This window comes from Cryptomeria japonica, chromosome 7 (genome assembly GCF_030272615.1).
Source record: "Cryptomeria japonica chromosome 7, Sugi_1.0, whole genome shotgun sequence".
In the NCBI taxonomy this organism is placed as follows: domain Eukaryota; kingdom Viridiplantae; phylum Streptophyta; class Pinopsida; order Cupressales; family Cupressaceae; genus Cryptomeria; species Cryptomeria japonica.
This window is the reverse complement of record NC_081411.1, coordinates 296,644,515-296,669,141: the sequence shown is the minus strand read 5'-3', so window position 1 is coordinate 296,669,141 and position 24,627 is coordinate 296,644,515. Positions and strand designations below refer to the sequence as shown.

Sequence of the window (24,627 nt, the reverse complement as noted above, 5' to 3'; positions counted from 1 at the left end):
GGGGAGAGATGGAGATGATAGAAATAAAGAGCAAGAGAGATGGAATGAATAAGGTTGAGGTAGAGATTATGATATATAGATAGAGAGAGGGAGGGTGAGATAAGGAAATAGAGATGGATGGGGCAAGTGTGTGAGAGAAAGGTGAGAGAGAAAAGTAATAGAGAGATGTATAGAGAGGAGAGATAAATAGAGAGGGAGGGAGACCATCATCTATTTTTTTTCACCAAACGTTGATCGTGTTTTCACTTCCACGATAGTATGATTCTCACTTTCCTTCATTACATTGCAGAGGTGTAAGCATATATTCATCTACAAAAGTTGGACCGCATGCATAATGTCTCGCACGATATTTTAGATAACTAATATTTATTGAATTATTATTATTATTATTACATATACTCCTCAAGAAACTATTTTTTTTATGATTCAATGTAATCAAAAAGCTTTTCCATCTAACATGGATATTTAATCATTATAAATTTTCATTGAGAGTTTTTTAAGAAAACACTTCCAAATTAAGATAATTAAATACTTTCAAAAGTAGGGTTGGGTCCCTTCATTAAAATTATTTGTGATTATTCTCCTTGAAACTTGAAGAAATACGCTTTTTCGTAACCTTCAATCCAATGAAAATTCATTTGATGGATCAGATTTGTAGTTCCATAGAAATCTTTGTCGTAAATCCAGTTTCAAAATCTTTGTAGAAGATCGATAATACAACTTTTACGAAGAAAACATAAATCTGTGTTTTGAGTCCATTTAGCAATAATGGCTACCGACAAAATCAGATAAGAGAAGATATGATGATGAAAGAGCTCCATCATTCTATAGTAATAATGGTAGATTATATAGTCCAGAAGATTTCATATGGTTGAATTTGTAATTATTAAATGAAACATGGAAATAAAGAACTATGGCTTCTATAGGAGTCAAATTTGCACATGCGTGCATGAATGTGTGAATGATGATTTGTTTCTTCTAGATAAATAAAATATTTCATACACCATAGCATATCCTACCTTTAATGGATATCACAATTACCAATGTCAAAATATGCCTCAAGAACCGTTGCCATTTTCAAGGCACGAAGTCTCGTAGGTCCCACCCATCTCCCCATGGACGCAATAAAAATTCTTTACAGTCAAAATATATTTTCTACCTCCACATAAAAAATGAAGTAATTCAATTTATTGGTTACGTCAATGTTTTGGACTATTAAATGGCAATCTATTCGCCTATGAAAGATGTTTCTATATAGTGTGGTCTGCAAGTTTTATTCCGAATTTTGTTAGATTATTTTGATTCGCAAAAGTGGTAATGTCCAAAAATGGTAGTTGTTGATTTTAGAAGTTGAGCATAATTATGTCAGTCGCTCCCAAGGTCCAATCAATGGTTTCAGCTTCGCAACTTCCCAGTCAATGTGGATTAATGGAGGACAAGCTACGGCAACTTCCCAGTCAGTGTGGATTCAGCGACGCAGGCATTGAGATGAGCGAAGAGGAAATGGCGCAGGTTTGGGAGGTGGTTGGATTGAACAGAGGATCGCAGAATTACACAGCAGAAAACTACAAGAATGAAATTATTCTTAAAGAGACTACAAGAATGATATTATTCTTAAAAGACGATTAAAAAATGTGAGGAATACAGTCAATGGTGACGGTAAAGCAAGAAGGAAAAACGAGAACGAACAGGAGGGGAACGGAAAAATTATAACGGACAATCTAACGGCCACCCACCTTTCAATCGTCTTGCAAGCTTCTTGCATGTTGTCAACTGTTGATCTGTCAAGTGAACCTATTTTTTTCATATAAGGTATGCCTTCGGCGTAATTAGAAAAATCTAAAGAAGGAAAATCAAAGGAGGTTTTTCCACTTTTTCACTATCCTCAAGAAATAGAGGAATTTGTGATCCAAACAAAAGCCATTCCCTAAGAGTTGCAAGAAAGAATAATTAAGCTCGATCATTATGAATAAGCTAAAGAAGTTTCCTAGATTATATAATGACAAAGACCCCAATCAATAACATTTTGCAATCAACATCATATGCTCATTTAGTCGAGCAATACCAATAGTATTATATTCTCTAGGAAAGAAGTCAATGTAGGAGGATAACCCATGTTTCCCAAAACCATATAAAGAAGTGGCATGAGTGATAGGCCAATTCCACCTCTTCCACCATTGTTGATGTCTACGGAGAAAGGGCATTGAAAGAAAAGTGAGCAATATTTTCTTCACTAATGCCATATAAACACATTAAGAATGATCTTGAAATTCTCTCTTTCTAATATTATCCCAGGTGAGGCAATTTTTTTGAGATAATAACTAGATAAAGAGATTACACTTGGGCTAAATTTAAATTTAATTTATTTTTTTTAGATACCAATGAAAATCTCTACTCACACCTTTCTTATTCTTTAAAAATTAATAACCAAGAGTAATCAAATACGCTCCTTTAGGATCATGACCCCATGTAAGAACATCTCTTCCTCCAAGGAACAAGAAGGCTAATCAACAAAAATAGAAGCAAGAGTATCTCACTCTTCAAATGTTCCTCCTCTAGGTAAACTATTGGGGTCCTTCCAATAATATACTTGGGAATTGAACCCAAATGGATAAGATTTTTAAAATTCGTGGCTTTAGACTACCCCACAGCTAAAATTATATTTCACTCAAGGGTTGGAGATGGAGGAAGGAAGAAAAAATTTGGAGTGAAGATCCTAGAAGCCATTCCAAAAAAAGAGCTATATTGCCTTTATTAATAATCGAAAAAAGAACTTCATTAATATACAAGTTCCCTTCTTAATAGCATTACAAACCATAGAACCTTTCTTACTAGATCCATTCAAGGTATATTATCATCAACAACTCCTCCCAAATACTTGAAATTAAGGGTTCTTAAAGATAACTAAAACCTAGTAATCAAAGTACCTAAGACCAATGCCTTCAAAAATTTTAGGACTACAAACTTGACCCATCTTCACTAAAATGAACATTCTTAGGACTCCAAATTCTTCTCCCATAAGAAATTTACCTACAAAGAGTATCAAACTCTTTAAGAAAGATCTTAGTTGATGAAACTAGAAATCTATAAAAAGGAAGAGCCTATAGAACATACTTTGGAAGCATCAAACTCCAATAAAAGATAATCAGCTAAAGGTCAAATGACTAACCCTCATGCAAAATCTACTCTTGAAATTATCTTCCAATGTTCTCTTTCAAGGTTGCCAAGAGATAGGGGGGCCCTAAATAATCTAAAGGGAGACTCCTAATCCTAAAGTGAAAAATACACACAATTCATTACTAGATAAGAACAAGAGTATTAAAGAAAAAATAATGGTTTTGTCCTCATTAGTTTACAAACCTAATGTAGACTAATATATATATATATATATATATATCTAAGGTTTTCTTGAAGTTGATTGTCTCACTTATTTTTTTATCCCCCATGTTAAAGTTGCATAATCCACAAATGAAAGATGGGATTGAGAGTAAAGGTCCCAAGCCTAAGACCATCCCTTTGTGAAACTATTAGCTCTTTGGTTCTTAAATAATGTGTCTGAAGATTTCACAATCAAGATGTAAAGATAAGGAGATAAGGAATTTCCTTTTCGACCTCCTTTAAAGAAGAAAGAAAAGAGGAGAATGAATACCATTAATAAGGACTAAGGAGGAAGATGGAGTCACACATTTCATAACCCAGTCAGTCTAACTCAATATAGAGCCAAAACTAGATAAGACGTTCCCAAAGAATGACAACCTAACCCTATTGCATGCCTTCACCATGTCAAGCTCAATGAATGTGATATTTTCCCTTGAATTGATATAGAATGGATAGCTTCAACAATATCAATAAGACCATCCAAAATTGACACCCTTTCACAAATCCACCTTGCTCAAATGAAATAAAAGATACCAAAAACTACTTCAAGTGTTTAACAATAATTTTGGTGATTATGTTATATGTAACATTAAAAGGTCTATATGAAAAATAAATCAAAATATTCATCCCCCTCATTTTTGCAATTTTAAAAATTTTAGTTTTTACTTGGGATTCTCAAATCACTTCTTAAAGATCAAGTTTCAAAATGTTCTAAAAAATTCCTTAAAAAATATTTAGGAAAATCATTGGGACTTGGGGAATTACCTTTCTTCAATTTGAAGGACAATCTTCTTAAGTCCTTTCATAAATATTGATCACTTTAGTAGATTATTCATATTAGTAAAAAATAAAAGGGGAATATAGTATCAAATAAATTGTTCCTCATCCAAGGATCTAGGACCATTTAATGTGAATGAGAAATAAAAATGTAAGACAAATTCCTTACAAATATATTGGAAAGAGAAATCAATGACTTATAATATTAAGAGACTAGTACAAGAAGGATTTGGTTTCAACTTTATAATGATTTCTTTCACCATCTTCCCATATGCCACAAGGTAAATAGAAAGGTTACCAAAAGAAGCAAGAAAAATAGTTGATTTTAGTATCAATATTCAAATATGAGGAGGTATTTTCTCAAAGAAACAAGATCTAAAGATATTTAGTAGATTATCCATAAACAAAAATTTGTGTATTCATTTTCATCACTAGTGATTTGGGATGTTAACCAATGTTTATGCTCCAAATTCTTGGATCCTTAGAAAATATATGAGGAAAAGTTTGAGTATTTTCAAGAAAGATTTTACCAATCTTTGATGGATGGTGGTAGGGAATTTTAATTCTCCTATATCAATCTAAAAAGTAGGGGTGACTAGTGTTTAAGACAATATGGATGATTTAGCTAACTTCCTTTCAATATGCGTCTCATGGATATCAAGTTAAAAGTCACAATTAAAAGTTACTAGGGGAACCAAGTTGAAGTTGCCAATATCATAGATCAATGAAGAGGAGATGCCAAATTCACCACTACAAACCACTTGGGGAATTGTAAGCTACTTTTTTCTGGCTTGTTACATAAATTTACACTTATTTTAATTATGTCTCGTCAAAGAATGCAATTTTTTTAAAAATATTTGTCTATTTAGTATATAGATATTTGGCGATGATTAAGTATACTAATGTTTGACTTATTTAATTAATTATTAGTTAAAATTTTATAGCAGTAATGTTATAATTTATAAATTCTTTGTCTAAAACTTTAAAAATATTGTTTATGTTGTCCTATCCATTCATGTTGTGAAGAGGTACAGTAGAAATATTATGATGATTTAAATTTTATTCTAATTTTAAATTAATGGATGTATTAAAATAGCATAATAGAATTTCAACTGTATTAATGATTTAAATCTTGTTGACATAACAATAATTTATAATATTCGGTGTATTTATGATCATGAAGATGCAAACAATGTTTAAAAAAAAATTATGAGGAAAATGAAGTAAAGACAAATAAATAGAGCTTTATAATTGAAATAATATCAAAAAAATCTTTGTGTATTAATTTTGAGTACCTCAAAGTCTTCTTTGTATTTGTAGTGAGTTGATTCTATGTGTGCTTGTCCTGAGTTCAACAAGATTATTAGGTTGATTCCTATCCCCTCAAATTTATTTATAGTTCTTTGCCTTAGAAATTATTTCACAAAGTTATTATAGAATTCATTAAGTGAGTGGAAGGTTTTATTTTTTATAATTATTGTCTATTTCAAAGATCAAGTTATAGTAAAATTTGTGCACTTATCAGTGTTGCTACAAAAATAAGATATGGAATGTCAACTTGATGCATTTAAAATGAAGAGTTTGGAGAAATAAAAATTAATTTTCTTTTGTAATTTACTTTGTCTCTAATTTTCTTTATACCTTTTTAAACATGTGAATTCAATAAGTTTGAAATTATATGTATGTATGCATGTATGCATTAGGAGTGCAATTTAAAATTGCTTTAGAGAACAAGGGATCATGCGATATCTACTAGAAAAATGGTTGAATTTCTTTATTAATGTTACCAAGGGTATCATATGACCTCGTCCAGTGTTCATTTGGTATGAGTTGCGGCGAGACTGGTCTCTAGAGATGTACCAAGCAGCCCGCTTGTCAGGTACATCGTGTGAGATCCAAGCCTTGAAGTCGAACCCATGACCTATCGGAAGAAAATCCTTGGCCCAAACCAATTCCGCTATTCATGCAAGCTAAAATGATTGAATTTCTTATAAACCTACAACAATATCTAAATAATACTAACAAAATGTTTGATGAACTTATCATTTCTAATTCTTTTAGCAATAATTATTCCTTCCACATCATTGAGAACACATATCTTATTGTCAAACTCAATCAATATCATTACATCAACATTCTTACTAATAAACAAAACTCTTTTATGCTAGAACAAGAATACACCATACATTTTCAATTAGCTTATACAATGACACATTGCCAACTAGCGTCTTCTCTTTCTTATTGTCATCTCTAAAAAAGATAATATTTCCATTTGGATGCTCCTTCATATAATATAAACCAACCTCTCTTAGGTTTCACATGTTGAATTGCTTCTAAATCTAAGTACCAACAATTTAAAACCGTATTTTAGAGGTAGTAATTGTAAATAGATGTTTTTGTTCATGAGTTGAAACCACATCAGCTTTTAACTACGTTTCGATTTATTCACTTTCTAAATCTGTATGCTGTTGCCACCATTTTATTTTGGACGAGTTAATTCAAATCTGCAGTTACCGGTTATCTGGTAAGTCCTCAAAAACCATTTTTTTAATTTACCACCACTGATGGAGGGGAATCTAACACTGTTTTTTTCTGCCTCGTCAACACAAATCTTCACTTCTTTTTAAGAGTTGTTTAATTTAAAGGGCGCCACCTTGAATGAGTCAAATGGTCAGATGAAGATTTACAACAAGTGTCTTGAAATTATTTGCATTGTTTTATCTCTAAACAATAGAGATGGTGGTTCAATTTATTACTCTTGGCTAAGTGGTGTTACAATATTCCTTATCACAGTGCTTCCAAAATATCTCTTATAAGGTCTTTAATGATATTCACATATCTATTTTAGAGTATTTTGAGATTAAAAATTTTCATAATATTTCGGTTAAATAAGAAGACATCACTCAACTAATTTAAGATAAGGTAAAGTACGTTCACAATTAAATGTTTTATATCTCTATTCTATTGGAATTATGAAAACAATAAAAAGAGATGTTAAAGTTTAGAATCTATTTATGATGTAGTTTGGAGACCAAACTACCTCTCCAGATTTATAATTAAAATCTTAACTTTCTTCGAGGGTAATTTTAGGTGATTCATAGAAAACCTTAGACCTAACGATAGTGGTTATGATAAAGATATTATACATTTTTAAGTGATGATTGAATGAAGTTTGCATTTTATTTTGTTTTACGATACTTTGTCTCATGGATTTTACTCTAACACACTACTAGGATTTTACCATGTAAATCGTTGTATTGTTGTTGTGCTTGATTATTTTATATTATGTTTTATCTCTATCTTCAATATCATTTTATGCTGCAATATTGTATGATTCTAAGGGATCACATTTTTTCAACATATCCCTATAGGTATCTTTCATAATGAAGCAAGAGTGGTCATAATTCAACTCCAAAATTTAATGTCCCTTATCAAGAAATTCATATTTTGAGTCTAAGGGATCACATTTTTTCAACAAATCCCTACAAGTATCTTTCATAATGAAGCAAGAGTGGTCATAATTCAACTCCAAAATTTAATGTCCCTTATCAAGAAATTCACATTTTTTCAACAAATCCCTATAAGTATCTTTCATAATGAAGCAAGAGTGGTTATATTTCAACTCCAAAATTTAATGTCCCTTATCAAGAAATTCATACTTTGAGAAAGTGATTATTACTGGTACTCAACCCCAAATAGAGCTACCTAAGTTGGATGAGGAGGGGTCAATATCTTTGGAACTTAAGGCTACTTTGGACAAGTGTGCCAAGAAGCTTACAATCACTCTATTAAGGAGTTATTAATTTGGTGGAAGAGTCTACAACTTGAAGATCCCACATAAAATCCTACTATCATTCTCTCTAGGATTCTTCACCTCAAGCTTGTACAAATCTAGGTTTGAAGGAGGAAGCAATGTTATAAAACCCTCTACTTTACTTGCCAAGTAGACTCAAACCCAAGACCTCCCATGTAGGAGGCTCGCAACTAACCATTGTGTTGTGGGGTCATCCCCCAAATATATTTGAAATTTTATTGTCAATTTATATATATTTTATTAATTCAAATAACATGAAAAAGTGGAAGAGACTTTTTCTTTGTTTCACATATCAAGATTCTTTTCGTTTTTGCTTTTATTTTTATTCATAAATGAGTTGTAATTTGTAGCTTGTAGGAATCCTTTTGAAGGAGGAACCAACGATATGTATCCCACTCTACTTTACTTGCCAAAAAATATTTATTTATGATGACATTTTATAGATTTGTAGCATGCATTGATTAATTGCATTACTCATTAGACTATCATTAAATCTCCATATACCTATAGAAATGAATAAATTTGAAATGTTATCATCAATTTATACATTTTATTAACTCAACTAATGTGAAATGGTGTCTAGTAGATGAGTTTTTTATGTTTAGTTACATGGTGATGACAGTTTAAACTCTTTATGGCTATGTTGTACATGATCTATTCTCTATATTTAATATATATATATATAATAAAAAAAATGATGGAAGAGACTTTTACTTTGTTTCACATATAGAATTTTATTTGGATTTTACTTTTCTTATTATTCATAGATGAGTTGTAATTTGTGATGGTAATTCAATTTAAATTTCACAAATAAATATTTTTATTTTATTTTATTTAAAATATATATCTTATAAATCACAATCAAATGAAATAAAGAAATTAAACAGATGATCATTAAAAAAACTGTGATATACACTTAATTAGAAAATTAGATATATCTACATAATATAAGATAACTAAAACATAGTACATAATATTTAACAAAATGCATATCTTCCATGATATTAAACTGTGACACCAATCAAATCAGACATAATCACATAACCACATCTAAGCAACATGTAAGAGTTACCACTATCACAGACGCTGCAATGGCCAGTGGCCACCATTATTGAACACAAAAACCCTAATTCCTCCTAATCTACACATATAAAGTCGGATTAGATATGAGATATGCTTCTACTGTCTTTAACAGACCAGTTGCGGCACCCTCCATCTCTTGTATTTTGGCTTGGTCGATGGAAACGCCAGGGAGGCTGTCATAATCACACGTGTGACTCAGCACGCATCCACCCTCTGCTTTGGGTGTCAATTTGAGCTTAAACTGAGCAGAAGCCCACACAGTCCCAAGCTCCCCTCCCTCCACATAGCTGAACTTGTAATAAAAGTTTTCCTCATCGATTTCGTCCATGCGTTCCTTCACGTAGCTGAAATCCTTGTTAACTGCAAAAATTTCATAAGGTGTTACAAAGAGTGCTCAATCTTATAAGCAATATATGAGATGAAAGGTATAATGGATATTACCAGGTGTGAAATCAATTTGTATAACGGTGCCCACACCTCCGTCGCCCTGGAGACGAGTGACGCCTGAGCATACGCCTGGCATTTGCTTTGGGAGGAGATCGTAGTCTTTTACTATTGCTTTCCAAAGTCTGGTTGCCTCCACTGGAGAATCAATTTCTACACTTATGCTTGTGGCCACCATTTTTTCTTCGATTTCTTCACTCTGTATTTGCAGTCACTTGTTTCTTAACCTCTGTGCTAATGTCGTCGTTTTATTCTGTGTGGGTTCGTCAAAGTCTGCAACGACTATTTGTTCAAGTCCGCAAACAAGCATTTTTTTAATTTGTCGCTACCGACAAGGGGGAATCTTACGCTGTTTTTTTCTGGCATTTTTTCTCTAATTATTTTTAAAATCTGAGGTATTAAAATAATAATTAGACAGACGCGTCAGAGTGTGTAGAGAGGAAAATGAAGTTCGGACAGTTGAATATTGAAACCTAATTATATATGTTTTTTATTTTTTATTAGAAAACGAAATGAAACGGATAAAGAAATTTTCGATAACGGAAAAAGATCCTGAGCAATTTGACGGTCGGCTTGCCCGATGATTTTCTTAGGAAAAATAAAAAGAAAAATCGAACAGCGCTCGATGGTCGGTATATGCCACGTCGAAGGAAAATAGGTTTAGGAAAAATGATGCACTATTAATTATTGAAATGTCGATATGGCATTGGTGTAGGGCAAGTCTTTGTCAGTTCATGGTGATTATTAAGAGTTAAATTAAAATCAATTAATTTGAAATATATATATATATATAATTTTAACATAAAAGTATGAATCTTTATGTTGAAATCTATTGAGATAAGAGTTATGATTGAAGGGTATCTATTCTATCAAATTTGTCTTGTACACGATCACAAATTTCATTTCATATGATGATCCTTGATGGGTTCATTAAGAACCATTCAACTTCATAACAAATGAAAAGCCTATTGACTAAAATTATATTTTTAATTATACAAATATTATATAAAGATACAATGTTTGTCTTTCAAATATGATATTAATAGAATTTATTTTACCATGTAAATTGGTTTTGTCAAAATGAAAATTTGTAGTTAATGTTCACAAACATTTTTTAATGGTAGTAAGAGGTGGAATATAACAACATGATTGTGTTAACGAAAATTATTACCTTTTACCATATATAATTCTTTCAAATGATTTCGTCTATAATCAAGTAATAGATTTATCATTTCTTTATCATACTCATACTTAGACAACTCCCAATCAATTTCCACACTAAAATATCATTGTTATTGCTAAACAAAATTATAAACTTGTAAGACAATAGTTGATGTTACTCTTATTTATTCCCATCATTATAAATGTTACCCATCTCAACCATTAATATGTCATAGTTATTAGTATTAAGGGCTAGTAAACAACTTACCATGGACCCATCATTGCTAAATAATTTATTAAGGATTTAAATTCCCTTGGTAATAACAAGTATATTTTGACCAAATAGAAGAGGCATCATACATTCACAAATTTAAGAACACAACATCAAAAACACCTATAGATCAAAAACACCTATAGAGAATGAATAATGACAAACAAAATGATGATTAATGACAAACAAAATGATGATTAATGTTTTTATCTTGAAATTAATGGTTATAGCATTATTATTTTACCAAATGAATAATGATATAATCTTACTCAATAATATCATTCTTAATCACCTTATAAATATCATCCTTCCAAATAACTTAACAAACATCCACATAAATGGGACTATACATAAATCCTAATAATACTTCACATATTAATGACTGTGTAGTCATCAATATCTAATATAAAAGATTCCTTCCTTAACTAAATTTAACATATAAAAAGCACGTAAATATTCAAAGTATCAGTAATATTATACTAATCACTCAATAACTATTCTATAGTACATAAAATAATCCTCAAATATTGAATCTAGCAATTAGAACCCATTATCATAAACCCAACCAAATCATAAAGGTCACATGTGCCTAAATCTAATACATAGAGCAAACATTCTTATCCGTGAGTTGTTTTATTACTTCACTCGGTTCAACAACCTTAATTTAAGCTATAATAAACACAATTCTTCAACTTATTATCTAGATGTAAAGGACTTCACGTGAAAAAATCTTTATTAGCTCAATCAAATGGTGATGAGGATCCTTTGACCAACGCCAAGGATAGAGATATTCCCTCTACGACTATGGCCTTAGTAGTTGGAGAAGGCAGTGACTTGTAATTTTAAGAGATTGGTTGGAAGGATGTGGTTTTAGCTTCTAACCATTTTCTTTCTCCATCTTCTCATATGCCACGAGGTAAATGGAAAGGTTACCAAAAATTTGAAGAAGTGTGGAGAATAGTTGATTTTTGGTGTTCATTCAAATATTCAAATTTTTTTTCAATCAAGTCGTATTCTAATGGAAAAGGTCATAAGGCTCTTAAGATAAAGATCTGTGTTCGAAATCTCAAAGTGATATCTAGTGTTGAAATTCCAACTAGTGCCTCTTAGACTTCCATTGTGACTTCTAAGTTGATTTGAGTTGAATAAGTGATTTCTAAATTTTAAAAATAAGGGGATTCTTAGTTGAATATGTCAATTGGGAAGGAGGTTCTTGTTTACTGTAAAATTCACCATGGCTAACTAGAATAATAGGAAATCACGAATCCTGTTCTAGCTAACAAATTCTAACAAATACCAATGAAAGTATGCAATTCTAGACAATAAAGGTATAAAATAAATCAATCAAAGCTCCCTATTCCATAGATGCAAATTGCTTCCATTGTTCTTCTACTTCTTGTGGTATGATGGCTCTCAGATATTGCGCTGCTAGCCTGCAAATGGTACAAGATTTCGAAGTTCGTGATTGTTGAAAATGGAGATTTGATGCTCAATTTATAGATTTTTGGAGAAGATTGAGAGGTGGAACTCAAGTGAGCTCACATGCTAATTGATAGTTGAACTGTTGACTGAGAGGTCGAACTCAATAGATTGAATAGAAAATAGAGTTAATTGGTTGAATGCTTTTTAAAAAAAAGCTAATTGAAAGATAGAAATAAAGATTGAAGAGTTATCTGATTTAATTAATCAATTAATTGAATTGATCAATTAGTTCTAAATCCAGCATGTGCAATTAGATTCTTTAATTGAAATTCAATTCCATTTGCATGTAAATTGAACTTGATTTAGGAATTCAATTTTGATTTTCTTTTTTATTTAAATTTAATTTAAAAATTCAATTTGATTCAAACGTGAGTTGAACTTGATTTAGAAATTCAATTTGGATTTTAATTTAGATTTTCAATTTGATGAAATTGAGATGCACATGCACTTGAAATTAACTGAAATTCGAATTTGGCAAAATTCCAATTTGATTTTGAATTAGAATTAGAAGAATATTGAAATTCGATAAAATTAAAATTTGGGGATTTGGATTTTGAGTTTGAAGAATAAATTAGTTAATTAAATAATTTTAAAAAAATATTTAATTACTTTAAAAATTGAATAGTTAGTAAGATGCCCAAGATGATTATTCAAAATATTTAGAAGAATAAGATTAATTAACTTAATTAGAGAATTAAATAATTACTTAATTAATAAGATGAATAATTAGCGTGTGATTAATGAGACATTTTTTAGGTGTCTACATTTACCCCTCTTTGAGACAATGTCAAAACGATGTTGTTTCAAAGAAAATGAAAAATTTACCTGCCTCAGTATGCCCCGACAACGCTTAAGGTGTAAATATGCCCCCTCAAAAAAGTGGTTGAAAAATTATGAAATTGAGACCATTTTAACGATACCATGCTAGTGAGCAATAGTTTCTAGTTTCGTGTGATTTCGAGTCTGTTTGACTTGTCTACAAATGATTTGAAATTCAGGGGGACCACGATCGTTGGAGAGAGAGAAAACCCTAATTCTGAGCTGTAAATAGAAATTTAACCTCTTATTTGCTCATTTACTTTCATTTGAGTTCATAGCCTTTCTAAGTGATTTTCAATCTTTCTACGAGTATTTGAGTGCGACGGCTAGCCACAAAGCGCAACTTCACCTATCTGAGCGAGTTAGATCATACCAAAGACCACTTGGGATTGGAGGCATGGTGAGTTTCCAAAAAAAAATTGCTTGTTTTTTGCCTGAATTTTCAGTTTTCTAATTTTTTTCTAGAGCTCAAAAACTTTATTCATGTCATATAAGTATTTCGTTCTTTGCGCATTCATGTTAATTGTGTCGCACCATCTTTAAATGTTGTGCACTCATATGTGTTATGCATAAGTATTAATTATTGTGCAATTGATTGGTAAATTTCACATTAGTCATTAGTATGTCGCATTAGTCTTAAGTGTTGTGCAAACGTTTTAAATGTTTCACATGTCATAAATGCATCACAAAAGTTAAAATCATGTCACATTTGTTGTAAAAGTTGGTTTTTTAATATGCGTGATTAAAATTTATGTCGTGTGAATATGATATTTGACATTTTTATCATTTTTCCCTATAGGAGTCACTCGGTGTGCTTGGTTGTAGGTAGCCTAGGCATAGTGGACTTGATCTTCGACATCAGTTACTTGCTGAGGAGATTGCTATGATTCAACAGGTTGGACTATATCATGCTCTTCATTTGCCTAAGGTTATGGCCAATAGGGCCATGATTACTGCATTAGTAGAGTGATGGCACTCTGAGACGTACTCTTTTCATCTTCCGACTGGTGAGGCATCCATTACACTGGAGGATGTCTGGCATATTCTTCATATCTTGATCCATGGCAAGAGGGTTATATATGATCACAAGGCAAGTATCACAAGACTATGTTAGCTCTTTGAGTGTGATGAGAAGGATATTCACATGAGTGCCCATTATGAGATTGCTTGGTGACAGCTTGAGGGATATTATGACGATTTGATGGTTGTACTCTATAGCCTTGTAGTAAGTCCTCTTATTCTAGATAGGATGTGTCATGGATTCCCGGTTGGATGGGGGAGGGTCATATATGGTATGATCGTTGAGGTGCATTTACATGTGGGGACCATGTTTTCTCGCCATTCTATATTATCAGATGCATGGGGTAGTATACTTGGCATATAGATCTATTAGTCGTGACATCACTCTACTCCAGGTCGAGGCTTTGGAGCATATTGTGATATTCAGACCAGTAGTTCATGTTCATCTTCAAGCATAGGATCCCTATGCTTATAGGTATACTGTGAGCATCATACATAGGGGTTCTGGGAAGATCCTGTACTGGAGACACCAGATAGATATATTATAGTATTTCATATGGTGGTCATACTTGAGTTGCCCTGGTTGAGTGGATGATTCTCAACATTTACCATTTTGTAGATAGCAAAGATATTTGATTGGTAAGACTGTTGACACATAGAGGATTATAGCGCTACACCTCCCTGGACAGGTTTTCAGACAGTTCATTAAGGTTCTACGAGTTCCAGATGTGACTTCTTATTTCGCTAGGGTTGTACGGGAGGTCTCTGATTGGGGGGCTTACATTCAACCTCATGTTGCTTCTAAAGAGTTTGATTCACTTAGGGCAATTCAGTGGGGTTGGGTTGTAGCAGTTGTTGATCCTGGGATGACACCTCAGTATGACGCTTGGTGGTCTAGACATAGGCCTATCCCTTTGACTGATCACACCATATCAAATTCAACAATGAAGACGAAAAAGAGGGGATGATGGGGGCTGGAGATGGAGGAGATGGGGGGATAGAGGTAGGGGCACGGTTGTGTCTATTGTTACAGCAAAGGGAGATAGGAATGATGGGGATAATGGAGGACATGGGGATGATGGGGGAGAAGAGGAGGTAGACATCAGTGCAGACACTGATTCTAGTAGCAGTGAGAGTGAAGATGATTCTTCATTAGGATCATCCATCTGTGATGGTGGGGATAGTTCTGGTGATACTGATATGTTAGATCTAGAGGACGTTCCTGCTATATAGGCAAGTGGAGAGGGTAGTGGAGGACAAGGATAGGATGATGATGATGATCCACAGGTTCTCAGGGTCAAGATACAAAGCTTGGAGGATGCTTTAGCTGCAAAGCAACAAGGACGCATAGATGATTAGGCTTCATTCCATAGGGACTATGTAGCTATTTTGAAAGAGAGATATCAGGTGGTTATTGAGAGGGACAGTCTCTGGAGAGAGCGGGATGATGTCATGCGGAGAGCACAAGATGCATAAGATCACTATCTTTCTCTAGGTACTGGGCACACAATGATCAGCTCATACATTTAGCTTAGGATTATATATAGTGGCGACGAGAGTATGAGAGGGTTGTTCCCAAGGGAAAATGAGTATAGAGCTACAATGCTTACATCTCTAGGAGGAGATCTAACAAATCAACTACTCATGGGACTAGTAGTGTGGGCGTCATGGGTCCACCTTGGGCACCATCGGTCATCCTGGGGCAAGATCGAGTGGACAGGATCCACCTGTTGATAGAGGTAGCATTGGTTAAGACACTCTATTTATGTTACTTGAGCCTTTGGGAATTTCATATGATTGCATTATGACATATTACCATTTTTAAGATATGTATGATACACAGTTTTGGCAGTAGTCTTATATGCTTGTGTTATGTCTATGTGATACATGATTTTATATGCTTTTTATGATGTTTCCTATATGGTTTATGATGCAATTACTTATAATGATGCAATGATGAATACTCATATGCTACTATATGATAATGAATTACCTAAATGATAATAAAATGATGTAATTGAACCTTAATAATGTTACCATATGATAATGCAGTGTATTTCAAATGAACTATACGAATATGCAACTAAATGAACTAATGCAATATGTGAATGAATCTAGGTGAGTTAAATTGAATAAACTAATGTATTTAAATGAATTAATGTATGTGATGAATATACGCTAATGCAACTAAATGACAAATGCACTATGTGACTAAATGAATGCTATAGGATAATGCAATTAATAATGCTAGCTCTTAAATGACCTAATGCAATTAAAATGAACTATATGATAATGAACCTAAATGAGTGATGAATGCAACTATGTGACCATGAACTCTTTTTGTCGTTAATATGCCAGAGTATTTGTTCTACTTCTTGACTCAATTAAGAAGAAATGTTAGTAAGGATGGAAGATTTAGAGAGGGTTGATGAAAGAACTGTTAGATGAAAGATGGAATGATTTGAAAACAGATATTTGATGAGAGAATGATTGTGAGATGAAATCAACATGATGAGATGAGAAAATGAAATGAAAATATTGATGATGGATACATGAACTTATGTGCCTTTATTCATAGCACAATATATATTCATTAGTGAGCCTTATTATGTAATAATGGAGCTGTACACACCAAGATATAAGGAACCAAGGTGTAAAGATATATCATTGCAAAAACAAACATGTTGTAGACAAGGAGTGAACCCTCTATTCTAGATATAATGTCAGGGGTTGAGGTATGTCCGGTAGTCACAAGCATAGTTATCCTTCATGGGATACTTGCCAAATGAACGTACCAATAACAGACACCCGTGACACTATTTCCCCGGAACTTCATTGGTCCAAACCACAAATTATAAATAAAGAAAAGGACCATGCCCATCCTGACTCCTCCAGTCACAAGTGTGGACATCCTTGAGTAGCATAGGAACATGACCTGTCACCAAATGATAAAAGATAAAGACTAACTAGGACAAAATTCAGTAGCCATACTAATCTATGCCTTTGCTTTGATTGTTTGATGTGATGATTTATAAATTCTGATCTCAAAAAATGAATACTCCATTTAAGACTGATATGTCTGATTTCGAGTGTAACCTTCTCTGTTTAAGACAAGATAATGATCACTTGATATGATTGGTTGATACGAATGATTAGACAATTTGATCAGTTTGATTTCAAATTGTTGATAATATAGTTGTATCCTTTGTTAACTTCGTGCAAAGTGTTTGCTTCATATCTGCTAGGGTGTTTGATTCTTGTGAGACATTTTATTGCAATTTTTTATGTTGTTTTCGATTTTTTAGTTCTTTTTCCAAGAGATTTTTCAATTGTTTTTGTGCTTTTTTTCATGATCATGTTTGATTTTTTTTAGTTGATTTCTTCAAGATTGTATTTGGATGTTTTTTATTTCTTTTGATGTTCTCTGATTTTTATGATTTTTCTTTTGTCAATGTTTATGATTTTTTCAAGACTTTTTATTCTTTTTAGGGATTTTTCAGGACTTTTCCACTTTTTAGTGATTTTTTAGGACTTTCCATTTTTAGGGATTTTTTCAGCTATGCCCCGAGTATGCAGACTTATTATGACATGATGATCAATAGAATGCATGTGGAAACATTGAAATTTAGGACATGAAACTTATGCTTATGTATTATGAAAGATGAAAATACAATTTATATTTGGACAAGGGCCATTGTGTGTGTTTATCACTTTGTTATTTGAACTTAAGGCGTTTGAAAGGCCTAAGTATTGTATGTAGATATGATTGAGATACTACTTACATATTCTTATTGAATAAAGAATGTTTCTCTTTTTAGAAATCTCATGTTTATAATGACATCATTGGAAATGATCATTTTGAGCTAAGAACGGAATAGTGGAAGTAAATAGACTTATTAAGGGAATTTATGAGTTTATTTAAGAATAAAGGGTATTTCATTTTATTATGGAATATATAATTTTTTACATCTTTACAGGAATACACACATATATGAGGGATTAGGGATAGGGTTGACTAAACCCTTGGTTAGTTTAGGTGGGTTAGGGTGGAGGAAGGTTTATAAAAGGGTTAAAGTTAGGAGACAAGTGGAAAAATAGAATTAATTAATTTAATTAATTAATTCTATGAGGGAATATTAGGAGGAAAGGACAAAGGTGAATTAAATAATCAAATTAGGCATTTTATTTATTTAATAGAAGAAAGTGATCATAAATAATTAATTATATGATTTATGATTGTCAAATAATTAATTAAATTCAATGGGCCCTTGGTCTACTGGTGAAGTTGAATGGCTCCAAATGAGCCCACCAGAGATCAAATTTTGTTGAGTGCAAGGTTCCGACATTATAAGGGATGAGGTCGGGATCATGCCCCGTATCGAGTGGAAAAAATACTTCGTGAAGGCCCTCGTTGGGTTGGCAACTCGCGGGCTTCATGCCCTTGGTGGGCTGTTGTGCTCGCAAGTCTGGACCTCCATCAAAAAAAATAATAATAATTAATTAAATTAGGACTATAACACAATGAATAAGATTAATTAGCTAGAAAGAGGGAACACTAATTAATTAAATAGTATAATTGTTTAATTAAAGGCACACTCGGATAGCAAAATTCAATTAATTAAATTCATCAAATTTAGGTGTCTACAACTCCTATAGCACTAATTTTTTTCATCCAATCATATTGTAGATAAATAATTTCTAGTTTAATAATATAAATTTCAACTTTATAAAAATCAAGTTTATTTTGAAAACAAAAATAAGAATCACTTTTGATTGGAGCAAAAAATCGATTAATTAGACATAAGTGAATGCAATAATATTGCCTAGTACTAATAATACTAAATTGATACTTCTCCATTTTCATTTTTTATATAAATGTATTTCACATATCTATATAAATTAATTAATAAAAATAACTCTTTTTTAATTTATATCAAAGAATTCTTATTAGAGAGGATCTCTACACATAGAAATTCGCATTTAAAAAAAAATTAGCAATGGAGCACCTTCTCACTTAAATCCAAAAATTAAAAAAAGCATAAAAATGTGAAAATGACTTCCTATGTGAAAAAACTTCCAAACAAGGTCGCGAGAATCATTTTAATTGGCTCATTTGCATGGCAACCTACCATAAATAGAAACCCACTCTACATTCAATTCTCATATCTTTATTATTAAGATTATTAACCAATATAATATTTTTAAAATAAGATCACACGTTAAATTTATTTCTTCATGTATATAATAAATAATATAATTTTAAATAAATAAAATAACTCTAAATTGATATTTATTCAATTTTTTTAATAAATATATTTAAAATATTTATATAAATTTAATAAATAAAATAATTATTTTTTTATTTATATCAAAGAATTCTTATTAGAAAAGAGCTCCTCACATAAGGACTCCCTATATTTTTCTAAATAAACAATGAAACAACTGTTTATGTCAAAATCATAAAATGTAAAAATGATTTTTTCCATGAAAAAACAGTTGTTTAGCCTTAATAGATAATAATTTTATTAAGTCAAATTAATTAAATAAAAATAGTAATAATTTATTAAATTCATTGTCATTTAAATATAATAAAATATGTATAAAAGTATAATTAGTTTTAAACATATTAATTCAATAAAAGAAAAATGTAACTAAAAATAACAAATCAATTTATTTTATTATAACATAACATTTTTTTACTTATGTAATTATTATTATAAATATATATCCCTTAAAATTTTATACAATTTGATACTTTTATTATTTGATTTGATTATAGATCTATTTATGTTATAATAATATATTATTAAAATAATATGACATTATAAAATTTTATATTAAGTTCAAAATTTTCCTAAATTTACATATATTTCTTCTATATAGTTGCCACTAAAACTAATTATTTTGGATTTCCTTAAAATCCGCTTATAACAGCTAAATTGTATTTAGCCTTAAAATGTAAAAATGATTATTTTCGATGAAAAAAGCTTCCCACCAAACACGGCCCGAAGAAGCATTTTAATTGGATCATTTGCATGGCAACCTGCTATAAATAGAAACCCCACTATCCTTCGACTCCCATAAATTTTCTCTCTTGAGGGCTTGCGTTTACTTGTTACTGGTTTAGAGATATAGAGTGAGAGCGTGCAAGAAAGTTATGGAAGAAGTAATAAGCGAAGAGTGGACTGTCCAAAAAATCTAATCAAGTTTGTATCCGATTCTTTATCCTTCCAAATTGTCATTGATCTCACCCATCATAGCTTGCTCATAGATATATAATCTATTGCATCATTGTTTTCCAAAGAATGCTCTTGTTTATGCAAGACAAAAACGTGCAGGGTAGTAAAAAATATGGAAAAAAATCTAAATAATCATCAGTTAAGATTCATAACTTTTTTTTGATGTAGAGATGCGAATCGGGCCAGGGCAACTTTGGACTGATAGAGAGTTGGGTTCATGAGATTGAAAATCTTGTTGTCATTTGGGTCCTAGTGGATGAATGTGATGGCTGATGGATTGTCCAAAGAAAGGATTTTAATAGTTTTAAAATTACTGAAATTACCATCATTGATAATAGGAACTCAATCTAGAGATCTATATTTTCTTTTTGATCTAATGAAAATATTATTTTTTCTTTTAGGTTTTTTTTTGGGGTCAAATCTAAAATAGATTTAACTGTAATGTCAGTGTTTTTAATGATATCCTTTGATCTATTGAGAATGATCCAATTTCAAATTGATTTAACAGAAATGTCATATTAAATTCTTTGAGCCATCACATTCATCCAACAGTTCTCCAATAACTCAACTGGATCTTCAATGTATTGAACCCAACTCTCTAGCCGTCCAAGGCTGCCCCAGCTCGATTTGCATATCCTTCATCAAAAAAGGTTATGAACCTTATCTGATGATCATTTGGATTGTTCTCCATTTCTTTTACTGCCCTTGCATATTTTTGTGTTGTATAAACAAGAACATTCTTTGAAAAAGAATAATCCAATAGATTATGTATCTGTCTGAAAAAAAATTCTCGAGTGTTATGATGGGTGAGTTCTATGGCAATTTAGAAGGAAAAAAAATGGGTAAGAGAAAAAATTGGATACGCAGTTGAATAGAATTCTTGGGCAATTGAATTCAGTTGACTTACGGATACACTCTTACATTGTTATTTTCTTTCATAGCTTTCTTGCTCGCTGTCACAAAGCTTTAGAAGCTTGTGGGTGTAAAAAGGAAAGATGTTTGGTTGTGATTACAGATAATCAGTAACATCAAATTCACAGATTAGGTCAAATGTTGTGATAACCTTCTCCAAGAGAATGTGTTTACTATGTTTATGAACGAGCCTGATAGGAATTTCTGGAAACATTGTTTATTCTTGTGTGATATTGGATGGCGCCTGTGGATTTCATGTGCTTCTACACTACAGAATGATTATAAGATACGCAAATTTTATTACGGAAACTTGTTTATGCTTTATTTGCAAAACTTTATTCATAGAAAATTCTGCTCAAAAAAGACTCCTTTCTAAAAGGAATTACTTTTTTCCACTGCCGAAGTAATTTGAAACGGCGTATATCATAAGCTATTAACATCGATGAAAGCGTGAGAATTTGGTATATGAATATTTCAAAGTTTATTTAAATTGAATCATTTTGAACCTGTGATCAATGCGTCAAGTTTTTCTTAATAATTAGAGAAGAAAGTAGAGATATCTAGATGGAAGTGAAATGTAAAAAAGAATGAAATATTTAAGGGAGAAAACAACAGCATTTGAGATATATGATTGTTTCTGAAGCTTCAAATCTTTTTGTTTTGCAATTATCCATCTCTTAAAATAAGGGAAAGAATAATCTTTTTTGGTGATTTTACCAACAACCAAAAAAAAAAAAAAAAGCTATGGAGCAAGTAATAAGGGAAAGAATAGATCCGTCACCGTCAGGTATATGAATCAGGTGAATCCATTTCTTCAAAAATTCTATTTAAATGTATCAAATTCTTTTCTTTTGCCTTTTTTTTTCTTCTGACTTGCCATTGAACTCACCCATCATAGCACTTGCTCATTGTAGAATTGTTGATCAGACAGATTGTTTATACAACACAAAAAAGTGCAGGAACAGTAAAAGAAATGCAGAATAGTCCAAATGATCAACGACAGGAGATGCAAACCAAACTAGGGCAGCCTTGGATGGACGGCTCGAGTTAGGTTCATGACATTGAAGATCCAGTTGTCTCATTAGGTTTTTTTAAGGATGAATGTGATGACTGAATGATTTTCAAAGGATTTTTATTATTTTGAGAAGATGCGTGCCATGCAACAAATGCTGTGTTTTATAAGAGCAGAGCCCTTCAGGTCTAGGAGAAATGGATAAAAGGTAAGTGCTTCTTCTGAGTCTAAGACCGAAGCAAGATCCCCAGGCCTCGGAAGGCCAGTACCAAGCACTGTGTACCCTAGGACTTTGCCTAGGCTGACCAAAAGGTCTGGACCAAAAAGACTTTTGAAATTATTGAAATTACCATCATTGATAATAGAAACTCAATCTAAAGATCTGTTTAAAGATTTTTCATATCAAACAACATTAAAAAAATACTGAGTATTCTGTCATCTTTAGGGATACTATTTAATCTTATATTTTAATGGATTATAAGATTTTTAATTATGTGGAGAGGCATCTACAATGAGATACAAATATTCCTAAATAAAAAATGGATTTTGAATAAATTTGATGTGTAGATGAGAGGTGCATGCATGCATGTTTCAGTTTCTCTACAAGTATTATTTTATTATTCTGCATAAAATAGAATCATTGTCACTTGTTTCTAAGTATATGAAACCGTTACATATTTAATGAGAGTGAAAGAGTGCAGCATTATTCAGCTCCATGTCCTTCTTGACAACTTGTCTCTAAGTATATGAAATCGTTACATCTTTAATGAGAGGGAAAAAGTGCAGCATTATTCAGCTCCATGTCCTTCTTGACAACTAATTAACATGCACGATAATTCTGTGACACCTCTATACATTATTTGACCTATATTTTTTAAAAAAAATTTAAATATAGATATATTAGTAGTATTTGTTTATCTATTGAGTATACTGTTTTTTTCTTGACTATTCTGGTCAAATCTCAAATAGATATAACAGTAATATTAGTACTTTTAATGACGTGCTTTGATCTTTTGAGAATACTATTTTTCCTTTTACTATTTTTATTAAATAGATTTAAGCAGTAATATCATATTAGATAGTATCCTTTTAAGATCACAGAATGGCCAATATTTTTTTAAAGTTATTTGATAGGAAAAATCTTCAAACAAAATATTCAAAACAATAAAAATGCTTTCTTCTAAAAATCCTTCGAGCCATCGCATTCATCCTGTACCCCCAATGAATCCAACCATCTGCCCGTCCAAGGCTGCCCAAGCTTGATTTGCATCTCCTGTATAAAAAAAGTTATGAACATTAGCTAATGATCACTTAGACTGTTCTCCATTTCTTTTACTGCCTTCGCAGATTTGTGTCTTGTATAAACAAGAATAAATATTCTATCTGTCTGTCTATTAAATAAAAAATTAAACAACTGCATGCCGTATGGAATATTTTTTTCATTGAATGTAACCAATTTTACCTAATTCCCTTGGGACGCATGTGGAGAAGAACCATTTAATGTAGTGTCTGTATGAATAAGAAGGCAGAGCAGCAAGTCCTATGATGGGTGAGTTCTATGGCAACTTAGAAGAAAAAAAAATAGGGTAAGGGGGAAGCATTGGATACACAGTTGGATAGAATTTTTGGATAAATGGATTCAGTTGACTCGCAGGATCCACTCTTTACCTTATTACTTGCTTCCATAGCTCTCTTGCTTGCTGTCACAAAGCGATAGAAGCTTGTGGGTGTACAATGGGAAGATGTTTAGTTGTGATTACAGAAAATGACCAACTTCAAGTTTACAAATTAAGTCATCAAATGTAGAGAATAAGTTTACTGTGTTTATGAACGAGCTGGTGGCACTTTCTGGAAATATCGTTTTCTCTTGTATGATATTGGACGGCGCCTGTAGATGTAAGGTGCTACTACACATTGATTGTAATATATGAGAGTTTTATTCTGTAAAGTGTCATTCTTCTAGTTGCTTCCTGTCTAATTATGCTTTATTTGTGAAACTATGTGTCTGTTTATTTCCAAAGTCTGGTCTTTTCAAATTCCACTACCGAAGCAGATGCCAAGTAATTTGAAACAGCATAAAGCATAAGATATTAACATTGATAAAAGCATGGAAATTTAGCAGATGAATATTGCAAGCTTATTTAAGTTGAGTCGTTTTGAACAACGATATTGTTCTTTGGTAGGCCAAAAGCACTCAAATGAGAAAAGGGATTCA

At 31.8% G+C, this 24,627-nt stretch overlaps 1 protein-coding gene across 1 annotated transcript; it reads right to left on the bottom strand.

Moving 5' to 3' along the window:
- Nucleotides 1–8,922: 8,922 nt before the first annotated feature.
- LOC131048597 (pathogenesis-related protein 1) lies at nucleotides 8,923–9,766 on the bottom strand. The gene is made up of 2 exons (XM_057982616.2): nucleotides 9,494–9,766; nucleotides 8,923–9,412 (listed from the first exon to the last, which is right to left on the bottom strand). Exons 1-2 carry the CDS (start codon nucleotides 9,672–9,674, stop codon nucleotides 9,111–9,113), a joined length of 483 nt encoding a protein of 160 aa, XP_057838599.1. The 5' UTR covers nucleotides 9,675–9,766; the 3' UTR covers nucleotides 8,923–9,110.
- Nucleotides 9,767–24,627: the final 14,861 nt, after the last annotated feature.